Consider the following 21,300-nt stretch of genomic DNA (forward strand, 5'->3'; position numbering starts at 1 on the left):
TGCATTGGCAGGGGTGTTGCATACACACACCATAGACACGCATATACACATCACATATACACACACACACATACAGAGTGTACATAATAAATGGCAGGTAGTAGACATTCCGGTCCTGTTCTGTTGTCCTCTTCCACAGCATTTCTTATCCAGGCTGCTGACAAATAATATGTGTATAATGGAGCACATCCTCCACTCTTTAGTGAGTCAGGCTGGATGCCGGGGCCCCCTGACACCATGGGCCCCACTGGCTGTTACAGCTGATGGTAGTGCATGTACACACACCCTTTTTCCTCTCCTCCAGGCTCCCGCTGTGGGGTTATTTCCTCCTGCTCTATGTACAGGATTGAGTACCGCAGCTTCCAGTGTAGATGCAGAGACAGTAAGCAGTGGTAATACTACCTCCAGTACATACTACCCCTGCAGGCTGCTCAGCTCCTCCGAGCGCTGGGCGGCGATCACGTGACAGGGAGCGGGTCACATGACCCGAGCTCTAGCAGTGAGACAGCCAAGTGCAGGGATGTGTATACGGCTATTTCCTTATTCCATGGTGCGGTAGCTGGCAGGCCGGTCCATGCGGCTCCCCGTAGCGCCCTGCACACAGCTCGCTGCCGCTCCGTGCTTCATGTGCTGCCTGTAATATGCTCACTCGGATGAAATCTGCTGTGGCCAATTTCATGGGAGGAATCATGGCTGGAAGCTCCGGCTCGGATCATAGCAATGGATCTGAGTTACCTATGAGGTTTCCATATGTCAGACCGGAATTCCTGGGGCTGTCGCAAGACGAGATAGAGTGTTCGGCCGACCATATCGCAAGACCGATCCTGATCCTCAAGGAGACCAAGAGGCTACCGTGGAGCACTGGCTATGCTGAGTGAGTGCGCTTCCTCCATTTATCGCTAGTAATTGATCAGCAAGGTCATAACCCTGCGCAGGGGCATCCTGGGGGACCACTACCCCTATCCTCCCGAGTAACATTTCTTCTCCTATCCTCCCGAGTACATGGTGCATCGGCTGTCAGTGGACAAGGCCCAGGGAGAGGCATTACAGATTTACCATATGGTACCTGGGCAAGTCACTGCAGGGAGCAGCCTTCTGTAGCCAAACCACACACATGTGTCTTTATATACATGAATACATATTCTAGAGAGGAAATCTACCCCCAAAGTTATGTGGAAAGCCTATTTCCTCTGGCTGTCTCCCCCTGGACTGTCAGTGTTGTCATAGGGACACTAATCCTGGATATTACACATAATGTAACAGAGATTCTATATGCAGCCTGCAGTCAAAATCTAAGTCTCATGCCCCCGCAGAGCGTTAAAAAATGAAAAAGTAATCTCGTTGGCTCTCATATTTTGCTACTCTTTCGCATCATTTAATTTTTTTAAGCCAAGACTGTTTGAATAATTATGCGTGTTCCCTGCAATATAACAATTCTGAAACGCCCTTCACAATGATGGCCTTCTGTTAGTTTAGTGTTTAATTTGTCAACAGAGTGTCCCTATAGTCTGATACTAGAAGGACACCCCATCTTTCCACCTGTTAAGGTAAAGTTCACACCTGTGTTACGTGAGTGGAAAATTCTAGGGAAGCTGCAGCATTGTTTTAACATTTAAGAGTTTTATTGGATTTTCCATAAATTTTTATATGTATATATATATAACACAAGAACAAGAGAAAATGGGGAAGTCCTGGCTAGAAGTGCAAAACTTGAATAGCTGAACAGAACACAGTCCACATTGGCCAAAACAGAACCATTAGTGTTCTGTCTGGTGAACGCTGTGATTGGTTGCTTCATAAATCTTTCCCTGTTTTATAAATATTCTCTTATCTGTTCTCTCTTGAAGAATACAATTGATTGGGGATGGGATTTGTTTGGTTTAAATCATCAGCTTCTATATATAGACTTTATCAGGGCCAGAAAACTGTCAAAGAAGGCCTAAAATGATTGCAATGCCTAGCAGTAAGCAGTTATTATCCCCTTAATGCCAAGGGGGGTGTAGCGGGCATGAATGAGGGCACGGCAGAGTAGGCCAGCGCTGGTTATTCCTGCCCCACGCCTGCGCACTATCTACATCATGCAACGTTTTGCCCACAACCACACCAACAAGGAGCTGGCATAATTTTGGCAGCTGGCACAGGTACATGCCGGACACATATGGGCTGGGGCTTCTATCATGCACAACCATATAATAAGTCTCCTGCCTACATCTTTAAAGGACATCTACCACCAGAATGAAGGATTATAAACCAAGCACACTTACATAGTGGTGTGTGCCCCATCTGCCAGGATCTGCTTTTCTTGTAGCTGCTTATGCCCTGGTTTTTGGGGGAAAAAAGGCTTCTACAATTATGCAACTGAGGTCTGAGGGGGCTCCATAGTTGTTAATGGAGCCTGGAGCCCCTCAGGCTATTCAATGCAGGCTAATGCATGTAGAAATGTGGACAAGTGTTGCTTGGATGGAGTGTACTTAATAGCCTCTGTTCAAGTGTTATTCAGAACATTGTATTTGCATTGGGTGTCATATATTAGATGAACGTGTTCTTTAAAAGCAGTTTGTGCTGGCTCTGAGCTCTTCAGTGGTAGATATCTTTCCTGACTTAACCATACTCTGTAACTTCAGGGACATCTCTCCCTATTCCTTCTTCTCCTCCTGAAAAGTCAGGACATCCTGAAACAGAATTTGTAGTCAGCTGTACATTAAAGGGGTTTCCCCACCAAACAAGTTATGCCCTAACTTGCTGATCAGTGGTGGTCTAAGTGATGAGACCCCCACAGATCATGAGAACGGGAGTCCTATGGGGTCAGTGGAACCACTGTTGGAACCGTCATTGCTCCCCGAGATGAATGGTACAGACGGCCGCGCATGTCCATTCTGCGCTATATATCTCTATAGAGCTGACGAAAATTGCCAGGCGCAAACTTCCCCCCCCCCCCCCCCCCACGATCAGCAAGTTAGACCCTATTCTAAACATTATCATAAACATTGCCCTTTATAAACATTTTCTCCTGAGACAATTAGTTCCCTAATTTAATGTTATTAAAACTGCTGGCCCATTTTCTAGATGTACATTTATATCCCCATGACTTGCTTAGTTTATTCTCCCATCTCCTTGGTAACGACATGTAGGCTTACCATTGTCTGTCGCGCATGCACCCTCTTATGCATGTGGCTGCTTGTTCTCGACACGCTGCATGACGCACACATCAGAGTTGTTGCTCAGTGCGGACTGTGGACACGCTCTGGCAGCTTCACAGAACGATAATGGGACTTAAAGTCTATTGCAGTGTTGGCGAACCTATGGCACGGGTCCCTGAGGTGGCACTCAGAGCCCTTTCTGTGGGCACTCAGGCCATCGCCTCGAACAGAACCTTATCCACCGAATCTTCCTGCAGTCCCAGGCAACTTAAGAGATGCTGCTCTCAGCGCTATTTTAAAGCGACACTTTATTGGCTGTTTGGAACTGCGGGAAAAGTGAGAAGGTGTGGACTCGCCATTCTTCCTCTACAGACCAATGAGAGTCTGAATTTGCCCTCCTTCTTTCAACTGTATTGGTGGCCTCAAAGGCTGATAAAATTAAAAGATGTGGAAGAACAGGTAGCAATAAGTTACTGCTTAAAATGTCGTGTTGGCACTTCAAGGTAAATAAGTGGATTTTAGTTATAGCTTGGGCACTCGGCCTCTAAAAGGTTTGCCATCACTGGTCTATTGGATATGCAGGCGGCCATACTGGTGAATAGAAGCAGAGGATTCGAGTACAAGAGGTAAAAAGAAATATAAAAAGAGATAACACTAAAGTATGAGGTGAGGAACAGGAGAATTAACAAAAAAAAAAAATTAACATATAGTGACAAACCCTTTATGGCTCAACCTCTTTTTTTTTTTTTTTTTTTTTTTTGTAATCTTCCATGTGTCTCTTATTATGGTTATAACTTTTGAACACTTTTAATTTACCAAAATGATTTTGAGATTTACATTTTTTGGCTATGGAGCTGGTTGATGGTTTGTTTTTGTGTGACATTTTAGTACTTTGCACCTGTATCATTATGGAATAGATGTGTTTTTTGAACACTTTTTATTGGATTTTTTTGTGGGATTAAATATGTAAAAATCATAATTTTTGGTGGATATTTAACTTTTTTTTCTTTTTTTTTTCTTTTTTTTTTACGGTGTTCATTGTGCAGGCCCAATAATTTTTTTTTGTATTCTACCGGTTGTAACGGACACAGTGATATTATATATTATTAATTTATTTTAATTTAAGAACTTTTTTTTATTAAACATTTTTATTAGTTCTACCATGGGGCATGAACAAGCAATCACCTGATTGCTTTTTCTTGATAATACCCTGCAATACTTATATTGCAGGGTATGACACTGTATGACTGTAAGATTTTGCACAGATGGGATCTGTGGACAGCCTTGGGGTCCTGATCGACCTCAGGGCTGCCATTGAAACGATCGGTGCCCCTTAAAAACGGTGCGGTGGGGGAGAAACTTCCAGAAAACAATTTCAATGCCTTCTGGATGAATTGAGCTCGGCATTCAACAGGTTAAGCTCACTCTGACTGCAGGTGTTACACTAGGGTGTCAGCTGTTAGGTTCAGCTGATACCCCTTGCATACTGATGCTAGTCCAGTTCTTATTACGAGCTGAACCGGCATCAGCTTATCGGCAAATATATCCGTCACTGAGTGTCAATTACCAGAGCTTAGTAACGGATATAACCGCCACTGAGCAGTTAAGAGGCTGCTCTGTCCTCCAATCATTGTAGTAATGGCTCCTGTTTGAACTTGTTAGCAGTCTAAAAGACACCTATCCACAACCTAAAACGGTCAAAGATTATGAAAATGTAAAGCAGACGTATGGGAAATGTTATTCAGCAACTTATTTAGGTGGTAAATCTATCTGCCTGAAAACGCGATGATCTAGAATTTTGTAAATGGCAAATTTTGCTAAATATTCATAATTTTTCTTTCTTTTTTTTTTTTTTTTACAAATAAACGCAAAACCTATCAGCCAAAATTGACCATTAAAATGAAGTACAACATGTGAGTTTAAAAGTCTCACAATCGCTTTGATAAGTAACAGTGTTCAAAAGTTATAACCATATAAAGCGATGCACATTAGAATACAAAAAATGGGGCTGAGCCTTAAGCTATAAACTGGCTGCATCCTTAAGAGGTTAATAAGCGTGGCCCTTTGTCTCTCATAGTTGAGGTCTACCAATGATTTCACTTACCTCACTCTACTTTTGGAGTATGCTCACTCCAGTTTTTTACTTGGAGATGACCATTTTCTTTATCATTCAGACATCCTCAGAAGGCACAAGCATGTTACCTTCATTCGCTGCTCCATTTAGCTCTCTCTGGATAGGTTGTAGAAGAAATGCAGTAAACATACTTTCCATTGATTACAACTTGTTCTTTTGTTTGTCGGATTCTCCTTTTTTTGCTGTTTGCTGTCTTCAGATGTGTCCATATCTTACCATATCTTCAATAATGATAGTTCTATGTGTAGACGATAATTTAGGCTAGTGGTAGCCTGGGGCCCATGGCCGTCTAAACCAACCATCAAGTTAGACCCCTCATGCCATCCATGAAATCCTCAATCATGTGTTCCTTCTCTCGACATGTATACAGGAGATTTTCCAGGACATTTTGGGGGTCCTCAAAGGGCAAAAATAAAAATGGACAGAAGGGACCAATTCTCCTTTCCCAAGTAGTTTGGTTCTGGTACCATATGAAGAAGTAAGTGTGGGACTATCAAAAATGGGCTCTTATCAGTTGTAATCCATACCTGTCTACATGTTTTATGTTTTACGTACCCCATCTGTACCTTAACAAAAAATTGGACATCCCCTTAGAAAATTTTGCCATCTTGGAGATAACCTTGTCCACTTTAGAAACCCCATAAAAAAATGTTTTAATTATAAAAGCAAACTATTTAAAGAGGACCTTTAAAGTAAGCAGCTCCTAGAGCTATCTCTGATGCAGCAGTGTTACCCTGCTAGAGTCATCGGCTTTGAGCAAGGTTCGGCATATTTATGAGGGGGTGGTCTGAGGCACTGCTTCTTCCACGGACCTTCCCACCCACTCCATAGGCCGGCGGTGACTTCCGACCTTCATTCGCCTCTATCCCCACACCCTCATGAATACGCTGGAGCGCCTTGAGCGCGTCCTATTTAAGCTCCACTTTGTGATGAAAGACGTTGAGTTTAGTTGTATTCATTTATTTATAGAATTATGGGTCTTTGTAGCAGACGTTCATATTCCCGGAATACCTAGTATTTCCTAGGCGACTGCCCATAATTGGATTTCTGTTCGCCATAGTGTAATTTCAGGTGGTAAGCCAATATAGCTGAATTTACTTGTATCCAGAGGTCGCACTAACATTTTTCCAGAAGGGTAAAAATACTCCTCTCACCATTTTTGAGGAGTATTTTTACCCGAGGAGGAGTATGAAAATTTTGGTAAAACACAGCATGCACAACACTACACACAGCACGCACACCACTACACTACACTTACACAGCACGCACACCACTACAGAAAGCACTACACTCCACTCACACAGCACGCACACCACTACACTCCACTGGCACAGCACGCACACCACTACACTACACTCCACTCCACTCACACAGCACGCACACCACTACATTCCACTCACACAGCACGCACAACACTACACTCCACTCACACAGCACGCACAACACTACACTACACTACACTCCACTCACACAGCACGCACAACACTACACTACACTCCACTCACACAGCACGCACACCACTACACTACACTCCACTCACACAGCACACACAACACACAACACTACACTACACTCACACAGCACACACAACACACAACACTACACTACACTCCACTCACACAGCACGCACAACACTACACTACACTCACACAGCACACACAACACTACACTACACTCCACTCCACTCACACAGCACGCACACCACTACACTCCACTCCACTCACACAGCACGCACACCACTACACTCCACTCCACTCACACAGCACGCACACCACTACACTCCACTCCACTCACACAGCACGCACACCACTACACTACACTCCACTCACACAGCACGCACACCACTACACTACACTCCACTCACACAGCACGCACACCACTACACTACACTCCACTCACACAGCACGCACACCACTACACTACACTCCACTCCACTCACACAGCACGCACACCACTACACTACACTACACTACACTCCACTCCACTCACACAGCACGCACACCACTACACTACACTCCACTCCACTCACACAGCACGCACACCACTACACTACACTCCACTCCACTCACACAGCACGCACACCACTACACTACACTCCACTCACACAGCACGCACACCACTACACTACACTCCACTCACACAGCACGCACACCACTACACTACACTCCACTCACACAGCACGCACACCACTACACTCCACTCACACAGCACGCACTACACTACACTACACTCCACTCACACAGCACGCACTACACTACACTACACTACACTACACTACACTACACTACACTACACTACACTACACTACACTCACACAGCACGCACACCACTACACTACACTCCACTCACACAGCACGCACTACACTACACTACACTCCACTCACACAGCACGCACACCACTACACTACACTACACTCACACAGCACGCACACCACTACACTACACTCCACTCACACAGCACGCACACCACTACACTACACTACACTCCACTCACACAGCACGCACACCACTACACTACACTCCACTCACACAGCACGCACACCACTACACTACACTCCACTCACACAGCACGCACACCACTACACTACACTCCACTCACACAGCACGCACACCACTACACTCCACTCCACTCACACAGCACACACACCACTACACTACACTCCACTCACACAGCACACACACCACTACACTACACTCCACTCACACAGCACACACACCACTACACTACACTACACTACACTCACACAGCACACACACCACTACACTACACTCCACTCACACAGCACACACACCACTACACTACACTCCACTCCACTCACACAGCACGCACACCACTACACTACACTCCACTCACACAGCACGCACACCACTACACTACACTCCACTCACACAGCACGCACACCACTACACTACACTCCACTCACACAGCACGCACACCACTACACTACACTCCACTCACACAGCACGCACACCACTACACTACACTCCACTCACACAGCACGCACACCACTACACTACACTCCACTCACACAGCACGCACACCACTACACTACACTCCACTCACACAGCACACACACCACTACACTACACTACACTACACTCACACAGCACACACACCACTACACTACACTCCACTCACACAGCACACACACCACTACACTCCACTCCACTCACACAGCACGCACACCACTACACTACACTCCACTCACACAGCACGCACACCACTACACTACACTCCACTCACACAGCACGCACACCACTACACTACACTCCACTCACACAGCACACACACCACTACACTACACTCCACTCACACAGCACGCACACCACTACACTACACTCCACTCACACAGCACGCACACCACTACACTACACTCCACTCACACAGCACGCACACCACTACACTACACTCCACTCACACAGCACGCACACCACTACACTACACTCCACTCACACAGCACGCACACCACTACACTCACACAGCACACACAGCACACACAAGACTACACTCACACAGCACGCACACAGCACACACAGCACACTACACTCACCCGGCCTTGATCTTAAGTCCCGTCGCGGGGACAGCCCCTCTGTCCACATGTCTCCCCTGTGGCCGGTGCTCTCACTCCGGGTCTCTCCGGCACGCCCCTTAGTCACGTGCCCCGCTGAGCGGCCCGGAGCGCGCTGCGATCGCGCTAGTGACATTTCCCTCTTTTGCAGCGCGCGCCGGGCCGCTCAGCCTGTGCGCTACAGGGAATGATTGCCATGCGTTCTTTTACGCATGGCAATTATTTTGGGGGGTAATGGCGCCTCATCACGCGTCTATGACGCGTGGTGAGGCGTTAATGCGACCTCTGCTTGTATCCAGTTTATATTACCAAGATGTTGTGTATTATACCAAGCTGTGATATCCACATTACATACCCGTTGATTTGAGACCATCTTTTACTATTCTCAAGTCATACAACATAAAAAAGTGTGAAGTACAATAATGTGTCGTTCCCTTGGATAATCATTCTGTCACAGTTACTGCCTTGGTTGCCTTCCAGATTTTCGGAAATCATTTAATTGCTTATACGATTACTAGTAATTAAAGGGGTTATCCGGGTTTAAAAAATGTCTTCTGGCCGGGCTGGGGAGGGCTAGTTAAACATAATAAACATGGACTTACCACCTCTGGTGCTGCCGATGTCCCGCGCCGCGGTCCCTTCGATCCGTGCCCCTGTTTGTTTACAGGGGCACGGAAGCCGCGCACAGGGAGCTTCCAGTCCGCGATGTGGACGGCTCCTCCCATCCGTCCCTATCTCTCAGCGTTGTAAGTGCTGGGAAATGGTGCGCATGGGAGCATCCGGCCGGCCGGAAGCTCCCTGTGCGCCCTTGTACTGAAACCGGCGCACAGAGAAGACGGGCCGCGACGCGGGACATCGGCAGCACCGGAGGAGGTAAGTACATGTTTATTGTGTTTAAATAGCCCTCCCCAGCCCGGCCATAAGAAATTTTTTAAACCCGGATAACCCCTTTAACATTTATTTCTCAGGTGCCATTTTTAATACTAAATTCCCTTTCAGTGCTGCTGTAAAGGGCTTCCTGACATCACATAATACGATATGTGTGGAGCAGGCATGTTCCTCTGTGGTATACGCTGCTTCTCTTGTTGATACCAACTATTCATTTACGGTTTGTGTTTCGCTGTCTCTAGCGCTGGATCAGGGGGTTGTGAACGTTTCTAGAAGCTGTAATGTGTAAGGACACTATCACACAGTGAAAAATTGGTTAGTATTTTGACTCCATATTTTTAAAGGTAGTCGATCCGATCCCATATTGCCACAGAGGTAAAACCATATCCTGTAATAACTAAATACTGGTTTTTGGTACCTTTTTCACTTCACTTCATAGCCAAGACTTGTTTTAAAGGGGTTGTGACAAGTTTCCATGTTATTCACTAGGATAGGGTACGAGTCTGACTGCTAATACCCCCATGATCCCTAGAACTGGGGTCCCTGTTCTCACCAGTGGGTGAAGCAGCAGATCGAGCGTGTGTCCTGCTGCGCTGTTCCTTAGTATGGGAGTGTTGGAAATTGCCATCTCAGGTACTCTAATTGTGAATGGGAGCGGTAAAGTTAAGCACCGTGCTCGTCAATTTACAATACCCTCATTTTCAGAATGAATTCCTTATCCCTCACAGTTCAACGATGTAATGGAGGGGACCTATACATGCTTTAGTGCATGAACCCTTTCACTGTGGGATCCTCCATTCACATTAGATGGTTGGAAGAACCTGCTTCAAATTATCAAATTTTTATAATCCCATTTACATTATTTTTAAGGCATGTGGACCCATGTAATGTGCCATTTCCAGCAGCCCCGTTCTGAAATGCCCCCTTTCCCTCAGCTACCCCGTTTTCTGCAGCCCCTCTTTATAGTGCTCCTTTTTCTGTTGTCTGGGCTTTTTGAAAGGTCTACAAAAAAGGGGACACTATAACACCCCTTTTTCTATAGCCTCACATACACCTATAATGTCCCCTTGTCTTTCCTCATAGTGAAAAGGCCAAAAAGAATTTTCATACTGTAAATACTCAAGTGTAAGCGAAGGCTTATATAATAATGTCTAATGAAATGTCCAGCACCTCATTAATCAAATGTCCACAGCCAAGCCCCCCTTCAGACGTAATGTCCACAGCCGAGCCCCCCTTCGGACGTAATGTCCACAGCCGAGCCCCCCTTCGGACGTAATGTCCACAGCCGAGCCCCCCTTCGGACGTAATGTCCACAGCCGAGCCCCCCCTCTGACGTAATGTCCACAGCAGAGCCCCCCCTCTGACGTAATGTCCACAGCAGAGCCCCCCCTCTGACGTAATGTCCACAGCAGAGCCCCCCTCTGACGTAATGTCCACAGCAGAGCCCCCCTTTAATACAGTTTTGGTGTTCAAATTTGAAGAGAGTGATGATAGTGTGGTTGATCTACTGCTTCCTGTAGTAGTTGTGAAATGGAAGGAGTGACAACAATCACACAAAGGAGAGGGCAAATATAACTGATCAGGTCGTAAGTGGCATCCTGGATTTATCCATCAGGGGAATTCACTGAATATCTAATTTACAGTGCCTACAAGTAGTATTCAACGCCCTGCAGATTTAGCACGTTTGATAAGACTCAAATAAGTTAGAGCCTTCAAACTTCAAACAAGAGCAGGATTTATTAACAGATGCATAAATCTTACAAACCAAAAAGTTATGTTGCTTAGTTATATTTTAATTAATTTTAAACATAAAGTGTGGGTCAATTATTATTCAACCCCTAGGTTTAATATTTTGTGGAATAACCCTTGTTTGCAATTATAGCTAATAATCGTCTTTTATAAGACCTGATCAGGCCGGCACAGGTCTCTGGAGTTATCTTGGCCCACTCCTCCATGCAGAAGTTATCTAGGTTCTCCTTCCACAAGTTTTCAATTGGGTTAGGTTTTTTCCCTCTTGAACCAGGCCTTGGTTTTCTTGGCTGTGTGCTTTGGGTCGTTGTCTTGTTGGAAGCTGAAATGATGACGCACCATAAGATCCTTGATGGAGGAGCGGAGGTTCTTGGCCAAAATCTCCAAGTAGGCCGTGCTATCCATCTTCCCATGGATGAGGACCAGATGGGCAGGCCCCTTGGCTGAGAAGCAGCCCCACAGCATAATGCTGCCACCACCATGCTTGACGGTAGGGATGGTATTCTTGGGGTCGTATGCAGTGCCATCCAGTCTCCAAATGTCACGTGTGTGGTTGGCACCAAAGATCTTGATCTTGGTCTCATCAGACCAGAGAACCTTGAACCAGTCTGTCTCAGAGTCCTCCGAGTGATCATGAGCAAACTGTAAACAAGCCTTGACATGACGCTTTGAAAGTAAAGGTACCTTACGTGCTCGTCTGGAACGGAGACCATTGCGGTGGAGTACGTTACTTATGGTATTGACTGAAACTAATGTCCCCACTGCCATGAGATCTTCCCGGAGCTCCTTCCTTGTTGTCCTTGGGTTAGCCTTGACTGTTCGGACAAGCCTGGCCTCGGCACAGGAGGAAACTTTCAAAGGCTGTCCAGGCTGTGGAAGGCTAACAGTAGTTCCATAAGCCTTCCACTTCCGGATGATGCTCCCAACAGTGGAGACAGGTAAGCCCAACTCCTTGGAAAGGGTTTTGTACCCCTTGCCAGCCTTGTGACCCTCCACGATCTTGTCTCTAATGGCCTTGGAATGCTCCTTTGTCTTTCCCATGTTGACCATATATGAGTGCTGTTCACAAGTTTGGGGAGGGTCTTAAATAGTCAGAAAATGCTGGAAAAACAGATAATTAATCCAAACATGTGAAGCTCATTGTTCTTTGTGCCTGAACTACTTCTTAATAGTTTAGGGGAACCAAACAGAATTCTGGTGGTTTGAGGGGTTGAATAATAATTGACCAACACTTTTATGTTTAAAATGTATTAAAATATAACTAAGCAACATAACTTTTTGGTTTGTAAGATTTATGTATCTGTTAATAAATCCGGCTCTAACTTATTTTCTTCTTATCAAACCTGCTAAATCTGCAGGGGGTTGAATACTACTTGTAGGCACTGTATGCCTCCCAAGCATATAGTCTCTATAGGTAATACAATATCATATACAAGCTGGAGGCTGCTAAGATTAGATGGGAGAAAAAAAAATATATTTATTGTCTAAAACTAGTTTTAAAATCAAAGGACAAAACAAAAAAACATTGATTCTATATATGTCTATCCCTTATAAAGTGGCCAGTTCTGTACATTGTCTATACATTGCACCCACTGTAAGCCTGTGATGTACATGTCCCGCAGAGCAGCTTTTATTAGGGAGATGCTATCAACATGCTTTGTAATTCGTATGTGACAAGTAATTTTATGTCAATATCCTCATTTTACATGGTCGTTATATTGACTTGTCCACAAGAAGCTGAGTATTGAGCTGGACATGAATAATTTTGTAGCACTGTAAATCTTCTGTGCCCAGGGGCATATTATCTTCTCCATCTGGACACCCTGTATTTCTTGGCTCTGACAGCTTGGAATGAATCAGGAAGCCTCTGAATCTTTTGAACCCTGTGGTTTTCATCCCATCCGTGTGGTTTGTGCTAGACCTATATTAGAAGTACTGTATGTTAGGCCGGTTTTATTGCTAGATAAATGACAAGAAAATGCATTCAGGTCTCATAAAGGAAACAAATAAAGTCTTCATGAGAAGGTTATTTTTGGCTCTGCTGCTCATTTTATGTAATGCTCTTTGGTGCAGATATTGGTAAAGTAATATTTCATGAAATTGCTGAAGACCTGTGAAATGTTACATGCAGAGGTCGCACTAACATTTTTCCCAAAGGGTAAAAATACTCCTCTTACTATTTTTGAGGAGTATTTTTAGTCGAGGAGGAGTATGAAAATTTCGGTAATACATATAACTAAATAATATATAATAGCCGTATATAGACGCTATTTATAAAAAAAAAAAAAAATCATCTGTCTGCTCACCGCGCACACTCGCTCCCTCCCTCGCACAGCGCCCACTGACTCGCTCCCTCCCTCGCACAGCGCCCACTCACTCGCTCCCTCCCTCGCACAGCGCCCACTCACTGGCTCCCTCCCTCGCACAGCGCCCACTCACTCGCTCCCTCCCTCGCACAGCGCCCACTCACTGGCTCCCTCCCTCGCACAGCGCCCACTCACTGGCTCCCTCCCTCGCACAGCGCCCACTCACTGGCTCCTTCCCTCGCACAGCGCCCACTCACTGGCTCCTTCCCTCGCACAGCGCCCACTCACTGGCTCCTTCCCTCGCACAGCGCCCACTCACTGGCTCCTTCCCTCGCACAGCGCCCACTCACTGGCTCCTTCCCTCGCACAGCGCCCACTCACTGGCTCCTTACCTCGCACAGTACCCACTCACTCGCTCCCTCTCTCGCACAGCGCCCACTCACTCGCTCCCTCTCTCGCACAGCGCCCACTCACTCGCTCCCTCTCTCGCACAGCGCCCACTCACTCACTCCCTCTCTCGCACAGCGCCCACCAAACTCACTCCCTCTCTCGCACAGCGCCCACTCACTCGCTCCCTCTCTCGCACAGCGCCCACTCACTCGCTCCCTCTCTCGCACAGCGCCCACTCACTCGCTCCCTCTCTCGCACAGCGCCCACTCACTCGCTCCCTCTCTCGCACAGCGCCCACTCACTCGCTCCCTCCCTCGCACAGCACACACTCGCACTCACTCACTCCCTCCCTCGCACAGCACACACTCGCACAGCACACACTCGCACTCACTCCCTCCCTCGCACAGCACACACTCGCACAGCACACACTCGCACTCACTCCCTCCCTCGCACAGCACACACTCGCACTCACTCCCTCCCTCGCACAGCACACACTCGCACTCACTCCCTCCCTCGCACAGCACACACTCGCACTCACTCCCTCCCTCGCACAGCACACACTCGCACAGCACACACTCGCACTCACTCCCTCCCTCCCTCGCACAGCACACACTCGCACTCACTCCCTCCCTCGCACAGCACACACTCGCACTCACTCTCTCCCTCGCACAGCACACACTCGCACTCACTCCCTCCCTCGCACAGCACTCACTCCCCAGCAAAGCACACACTCGCACTCACTCCCTCCCTCGCACAGCACTCACTCCCCAGCACAGCACACACTCGCACTCACTCCCTCCCTCGCACAGCACTCACTCCCCAGCACAGCACACACTCGCACTCACTCCCTCCCTCGCACAGCACACACACGCACTCACTCCCTCCCTCGCACAGCACTCACTCCCCAGCACAGCACACACTCGCACTCACTCCCTCCCTCGCACAGCACTCACTCCCCCCCTCGCACAGCACTCACTCCCCAGCACAGCACACACTCGCACTCACTCCCTCCCTCGCACAGCACTCACTCCCCAGCACAGCACACACTCGCACTCACTCCCTCGCACAGCACTCACTCCCCAGCACAGCACACACTCGCACTCACTCCCTCCCTCGCACAGCACACACTCGCACTCCCTCCCTCGCACAGCACACACTCGCACTCACTCCCTCCCTCGCACAGCACACACTCGCACTCACTCCCTCCCTCGCACAGCACACACTTGCACAGCACACACTCGCACTCACTCTCTCCCTCGCACAGCACACACTCGCACAGCACACACTCGCACTCACTCTCTCCCTCGCACAGCACACACTCGCACTCACTCTCTCCCTCGCACAGCACACACTCGCACTCACTCTCTCCCTCGCACAGCACACACTCGCACTCACTCTCTCCCTCGCACAGCACACACTCGCACTCACTCCCTCCCTCGCACAGCACTCACTCCCCAGCAAAGCACACACTCGCACTCACTCCCTCCCTCGCACAGCACTCACTCCCCAGCACAGCACACACTCGCACTCACTCCCTCCCTCGCACAGCACTCACTCCCCAGCACAGCACACACTCGCACTCACTCCCTCGCACAGCACTCACTCCCCAGCACAGCACACACTCGCATTCACTCCCTCCCTCGCACAGCACTCACTCCCCAACACAGCACACACTCGCACTCACTCCCTCCCTCGCACAGCACTCACTCCCCAGCACAGCACACACTCGCACTCACTCCCTCCCTCGCACAGCACTCACTCCCCAGCACAGCACACACTCGCACTCACTCCCTCCCTCGCACAGCACTCACTCCCCAACACAGCACACACTAACAGTGCACAGCATTCACACACTCCCCAGCACAGCACACACTCACAGTGCACAGCACAGCACACACTCACAGTGCACAGCACAGCACACACTCACAGTGCACAGCACAGCACACACTCACAGTGCACAGCATTCACACACTCACAGTGCACAGCATTCACACACTCACAGTGCACAGCATTCACACACTCACAGTGCACAGCACTCACACACTCACAGTGCACAGCACTCACACACTCACAGTGCACAGCATTCACACACTCACAGTGCACAGCACAGCACACACTCACAGTGCACAGCACAGCACACACTCACAGTGCACAGCACAGCACACACTCACAGTGCACAGCACAGCACACACTCACAGTGCACAGCACAGCACACACTCACAGTGCACAGCATTCACACACTCACAGTGCACAGCATTCACACACTCACAGTGCACAGCATTCACTCACTCACAGCACATGGCAGACACACGCAGCACACACTCACCCAGCGCAAACACAGAGTGCAGTGTACCCCCGGCCGCGGCTCACACTCACCTGGCACTTCTCTCAGGTCCCGCCGGGATCACATGACCGCTGGCCGCTGCTGCGGGCATTGAGAGCTGGAGCAGCAGCATCGCGGCCCACATGTCTCCCGTCTCCCCCGGGGTCGGCGCTCACAAATCCCACACATCTCCGCATCCTGCTGAGCGGCCCGGCGCACGCTGCTATCACGCTACTGACATTCCCCTCCTTTGCAGCGTGCGCTGGGCCGCTCAGCCTGCGCGCTACACGGAATAATTGGCAAGCGTATCTTTACGCATGGCAATTATTTTGGGGGGTAATGGCGCCTCACCACGCGTCTATGACGCGTGGTGAGGCGTTAATGCGACCTCTGGTTACATGTGTATAATGTAAAACTAATTTGTTGAGTTTTATTCTTTAATGACTAGTAGAAAAAATCTTGTATATGCAGATGTAAGGCTGGAATTTTCCAGCTTCAACACTCTCAATGTTGTATCCGCAGGATAGGCCATTAAAGGGGTTTTCCCGGAAAACAAGTTAGGTCCTATCCACAGGATAAGGCTTAACTTTCTGATTGCTGGGGTTCCCAGTGATGAGGCCCCCACAAATCACGAGAACAAGGAGTCCAATGGGGTCCCAGGTACCTCTGTGGGACCCCTCGTTGCTTCCCAAGATTAATGGAGCAGAGGGATGCACATACCGTTGTGCTCCATTCATCTTTATGGATCTGATGGAGATATCCTCTGTGTTATATCCACATAAAAAAAAATTGATGAGGTCTCATCTTGTATATAACACTTTTTTTTTTATTTTTATTTAAGAGTTTCAAGGCCATACCTTTTCATCAGGTAAAATGGCTCCACAATGGTTTATATAAAAGTTAAATACATTTTATAAATATAAAAAAGTAGAAGAATCAAACTAAATATCAGTAAGAGAGTACATGACCCATATAATCAGTAGAGTAGAAAAATATAAAATAAAAAAAAAAAATAAAAAATAGAGAGTGATAGGGGGACATTTATCATGCGCTGGCGGTCCATCTCATCTGTGCGCTGGTTTCATTACAGGGGCGGACAGGGAGCTTCCGGTCGGCTGGAAGCTCCCATCCAACACCATCTCCCAGCACTTACAATGGTGAGAGATGGGGACAGATGGGAGGAGCCGGCCACAGAGCGGACTTGAAGATCCCTGTGCGCGGCTTCTGTGCCCCTGTAATCAAACAGGGGCATGGATCGAAGGGACCGTGGCGTGCAACATCAGCAGCGCCGGAGGAGGTAAGCACAGGTTTGTTATTTTTAAATAGCCCGCCCCGGCCCTAAGTAATTTTTAAAACCCGGATAACCCCTTTAAGGTACTGCACAGAATAGCATTTAAAGGGATATTCCCATCTGGACATTTAATTTAATTCATTTGCCATATATAAACATTTCTCCAATTGGATGTTATTAAAAAAAAATTTCCTTTGTGAAGATAATTTCTCATAAATGTTGTCCCTTAGAAACGAGATAGCTTTCTTAGATACGACCGCCTCGCACTTTGGCAGCAGTGGCCAAACATGCTCTATTGAGCTCTGCCTGATCACCTGGAATCAGGGATCATTACCTCAGGACAGCTGTGGGACCTGCAGTAACTCCTGGACAGTTCATATACAAAAATTTGTTTCTTTGTGCAATCCCTCCTGCAGAGGTGGCCGTATCCAAGGAGTCAGTCCTGTTTTTAAGGGACATTTATGAGAAATTATCTTCACACAGGTACATTTTTTTTAATAACATCTAATTGAAGAAGTGTTTATAAATGGCAGATTAATAAAACTGCATGTGAATTCCCAGACGAGAATACCCCTTTAATATAGCATTGATTTGATCCAAAAATCAATAACTCTTGGGATGCAAAACAACTTTGCTTATTATCTTTTGTTACCTACATCCAGCAGTTTCTTTGCTATCCCCCTCAGATTACCTTAGTGCTGCAAATACAGGCGGTCCTACTTAAGGACACCCGACTTACAGTCGACCCATACTTAAAGACTGACCCCTCTGCCCACTGTGACCTCTGGTGAAGCTCTCTGAAAGCTTTAGTATAGTCTCAGACTGCAATGATCAGCTGTAAGGTGTCTGTAATGAAGCTTTATTGATAATGCTTGGTTCAGTTAGACCAAAAACTTTTGAAACTACAATTGTCACTTTGCCAAAAAAATTTTTGTCTGGATCTACAATTATAAAATATACAGTTTCGACTTACATACAAATTCAACTTAAGAACAAACCTATGGACCCTATCTTGTACGTAACCCGGGGACTACCTGTAGAGGAAAAGGTCATGTGACAGAGCTCTCTCTGTTGTATGTAGCAGAGCTGCAGAACTGTGGATACAGATGTCTCCTACACAGAATAGTGAGTTACAAGATCTCCCCTGTTTCCAATCAGTCTCTCCATCCCAGTCTGTGACTCTACAGAACTTTTTCTGTCTTGCTCTCTGCACCTCATGCCCTTCCCCCACCTTAAAGTTGGCACTTTGTGCACCGTGTAGATAAGCAATTAACCCTTAGTGCTCACACAGCACAGGCTATAGACTTCATGGAACTGGTTTACTTATGATTTCTACCAGTTATTACATATTCCCTCTTCTTCCAGAGCCCCACAGTGATGTCTTTTCAATAGTTATTACACTGAGCAAAGCAGGTCTCCCCTCCCCCAGCATTTCCTGCTGCTACTAGATTACACAGGCAAAAGAAGGATAGAGAGAGTAGGGGGAAGGGAGACATTATCTGCTCTTTGTAACAGCTTGTGAATATGCAGCGCTGAGGGGCTCTGGAAACACCCACATGAGCCCCTCAGGCTCATTAACATAATGGTAAAAGTCTATTTTGGAAGGAAGGAGACCATGGATAACAAATAAAGAAGATTACCACAGTCACGGTGCCTGGATCAATGAGTAAGTGTCCCTGGTTTATCATGATGAATTTTGATGGTAGATCTCCTTGTCACAGTCTTTGTTTTCTTTATGACTTTTATCTACATTGAGCTTGGAAATACAAACTGTTTGCAAATTCTTTAGCTGCTTTCTTATGTGGGCTACAGGAGAACTTCCATTACAGATACTTGCATATCAAAAGCCTTTGCTTGCTTTCTACCTTTCAGCGAGTGATTCCGGATAATGTGCGTCTGTATGGCTAGGGGCTTGTATTGAAGGTTATGATTTTGAAAAAGTTACAATTTCTTTGATATTACTTGCTACTTTTAAATACACACTTTCAAAGCGTATCTGTTTTTAAATGGTTCTTGCTTTATAATACCTGAGGGCTTTGCATTTAATATGGAAACAAAATATAGGGCATTGCAAAAAGAGCATTTGCTATTTTGAGACTTGGAGACTGCAGATAACTCGCTTCTCTATCAGAAATGTCTTGGGCCCAGTCTGTGTGACTCAGCGCTGAACACAATGATTCACGCTCTGTAAACAGTTCACAATGACAGCACAATAGTTATATGTCAGTCCTAACATTTATTTCCCTCTGGGATCTTAAAGAGGACATGTCACCAGATTTCCCTATACAGCGGATGTTTTGGTGTAACTACTTTAATAATTCAGAATGGCTGTATAATCTTTTTTCATCACTTTTAAACCCAACCTATGATAAACTTAATAGGGCTTTCATGTGCCAACATATTAACCTGTTGATATTGAAAAACAGGATTGTTCTAGCAAGGATTTAACGCCACAATAATTATATTAAATTTAGATCAGATATATGCATGGTGTACAGTTTGCTAATGTCAGGGGGCTAAAGGACCAGAGCTGTTGTCAGCCCGAGGAGGCCCTGTCCTCCCTCAAATCGCTATAGATATCCCTCAATACCAGGTACAATTATTAACATGATTTATGGGGATCTGTGGTAAACGGTTAGTTACTAGAGCTCTATGGGAACCTGCCACTAGCTGTAAAAATGTGGTGAGAGGTTTAAATAGAAAATTGAGCCAATTCTAGTAATCTTGCAATATGTTTTAAAAAAGAGTTGCAAAACCTTTTTTTTTTTTTTTTTGTCTCTTCATAAACTTCAACCTACTGACCAGACTGTGCCACCGCCTCCCCAGGCCAGACTAAAGCTGATGCCGCTGCCCCCCTCCCCTAAAGACCACACTATGGCCAGAGCGGTTTACAGGCCTGGCCATAGTGTCAGCTATAGTCTGCCCAAAAAAAAGTACTCTCCTTTACACGCTCAGAGCAGCTCTTTTCTCCTCTTCTTCAAAAGTATCACTGTAAGCTGTATACTTGCAATATAGGATTGTGCTGTAAGTTTCACAGCCTGATCCTGAATATGGCTTTGTGTGTATGTGCGTACAGTGCCATGGGACATGCAGGAAGCTTGCAGCAGCTGTGCAAGGTAATGCGACCAGAGCAATAGAAGTCTGTAGTGAATGACACAGCTCTTGTCACATGACCCTCTATTCAGGCCATAAGCAACAGCAATCGGCTGCAGCTAGGTGGATATATCTGCCTGAGAGTTTTCTGAGGAGTAAAACTGTCTGTACAAGCGTCTGATGCTTCTACAGGTGTTAATGCAACCTCTAAGCACAAGATTTTCACAAATAGGAAAGAGAGGCTTAGGGAGAATGTCTGTCTGAACCCAAACTATGTAGGTAATGCACATGGTCAATGAGACCTCTCCGCTTTGGATGCCAGATATTTAGCACTCCATATAGCGCTTCAGCTGTCACTAGATTTAGGGTGACACATGTACATATCTTTTAACTGATTATTAACAAATAATTTTAGAT

At 46.7% G+C, this 21,300-nt stretch overlaps 1 protein-coding gene across 2 annotated transcripts in view; it reads left to right on the forward strand.

Annotated features, from left to right (window-relative positions):
- Window positions 1–404: 404 nt before the first annotated feature.
- The window catches only part of PPM1H (protein phosphatase, Mg2+/Mn2+ dependent 1H), a 93,960-nt gene continuing 73,064 nt past the window's right edge, over window positions 405–21,300 (forward strand). Inside the window, exon 1 of one of the 2 annotated variants that reach the window (XM_072146486.1) lies at window positions 405–874. In XM_072146486.1, the coding sequence (XP_072002587.1) occupies window positions 642–874 (233 nt within the window). In that variant the 5' untranslated portion in view covers window positions 405–641. The remainder of the gene's footprint in view (window positions 875–21,300) is intronic. The other variant, XM_072146485.1, reaches the window with a different exon arrangement.

The sequence above is a fragment of the Engystomops pustulosus genome, chromosome 4, assembly GCF_040894005.1.
Source record: "Engystomops pustulosus chromosome 4, aEngPut4.maternal, whole genome shotgun sequence".
Lineage (NCBI taxonomy): Eukaryota > Metazoa > Chordata > Amphibia > Anura > Leptodactylidae > Engystomops > Engystomops pustulosus.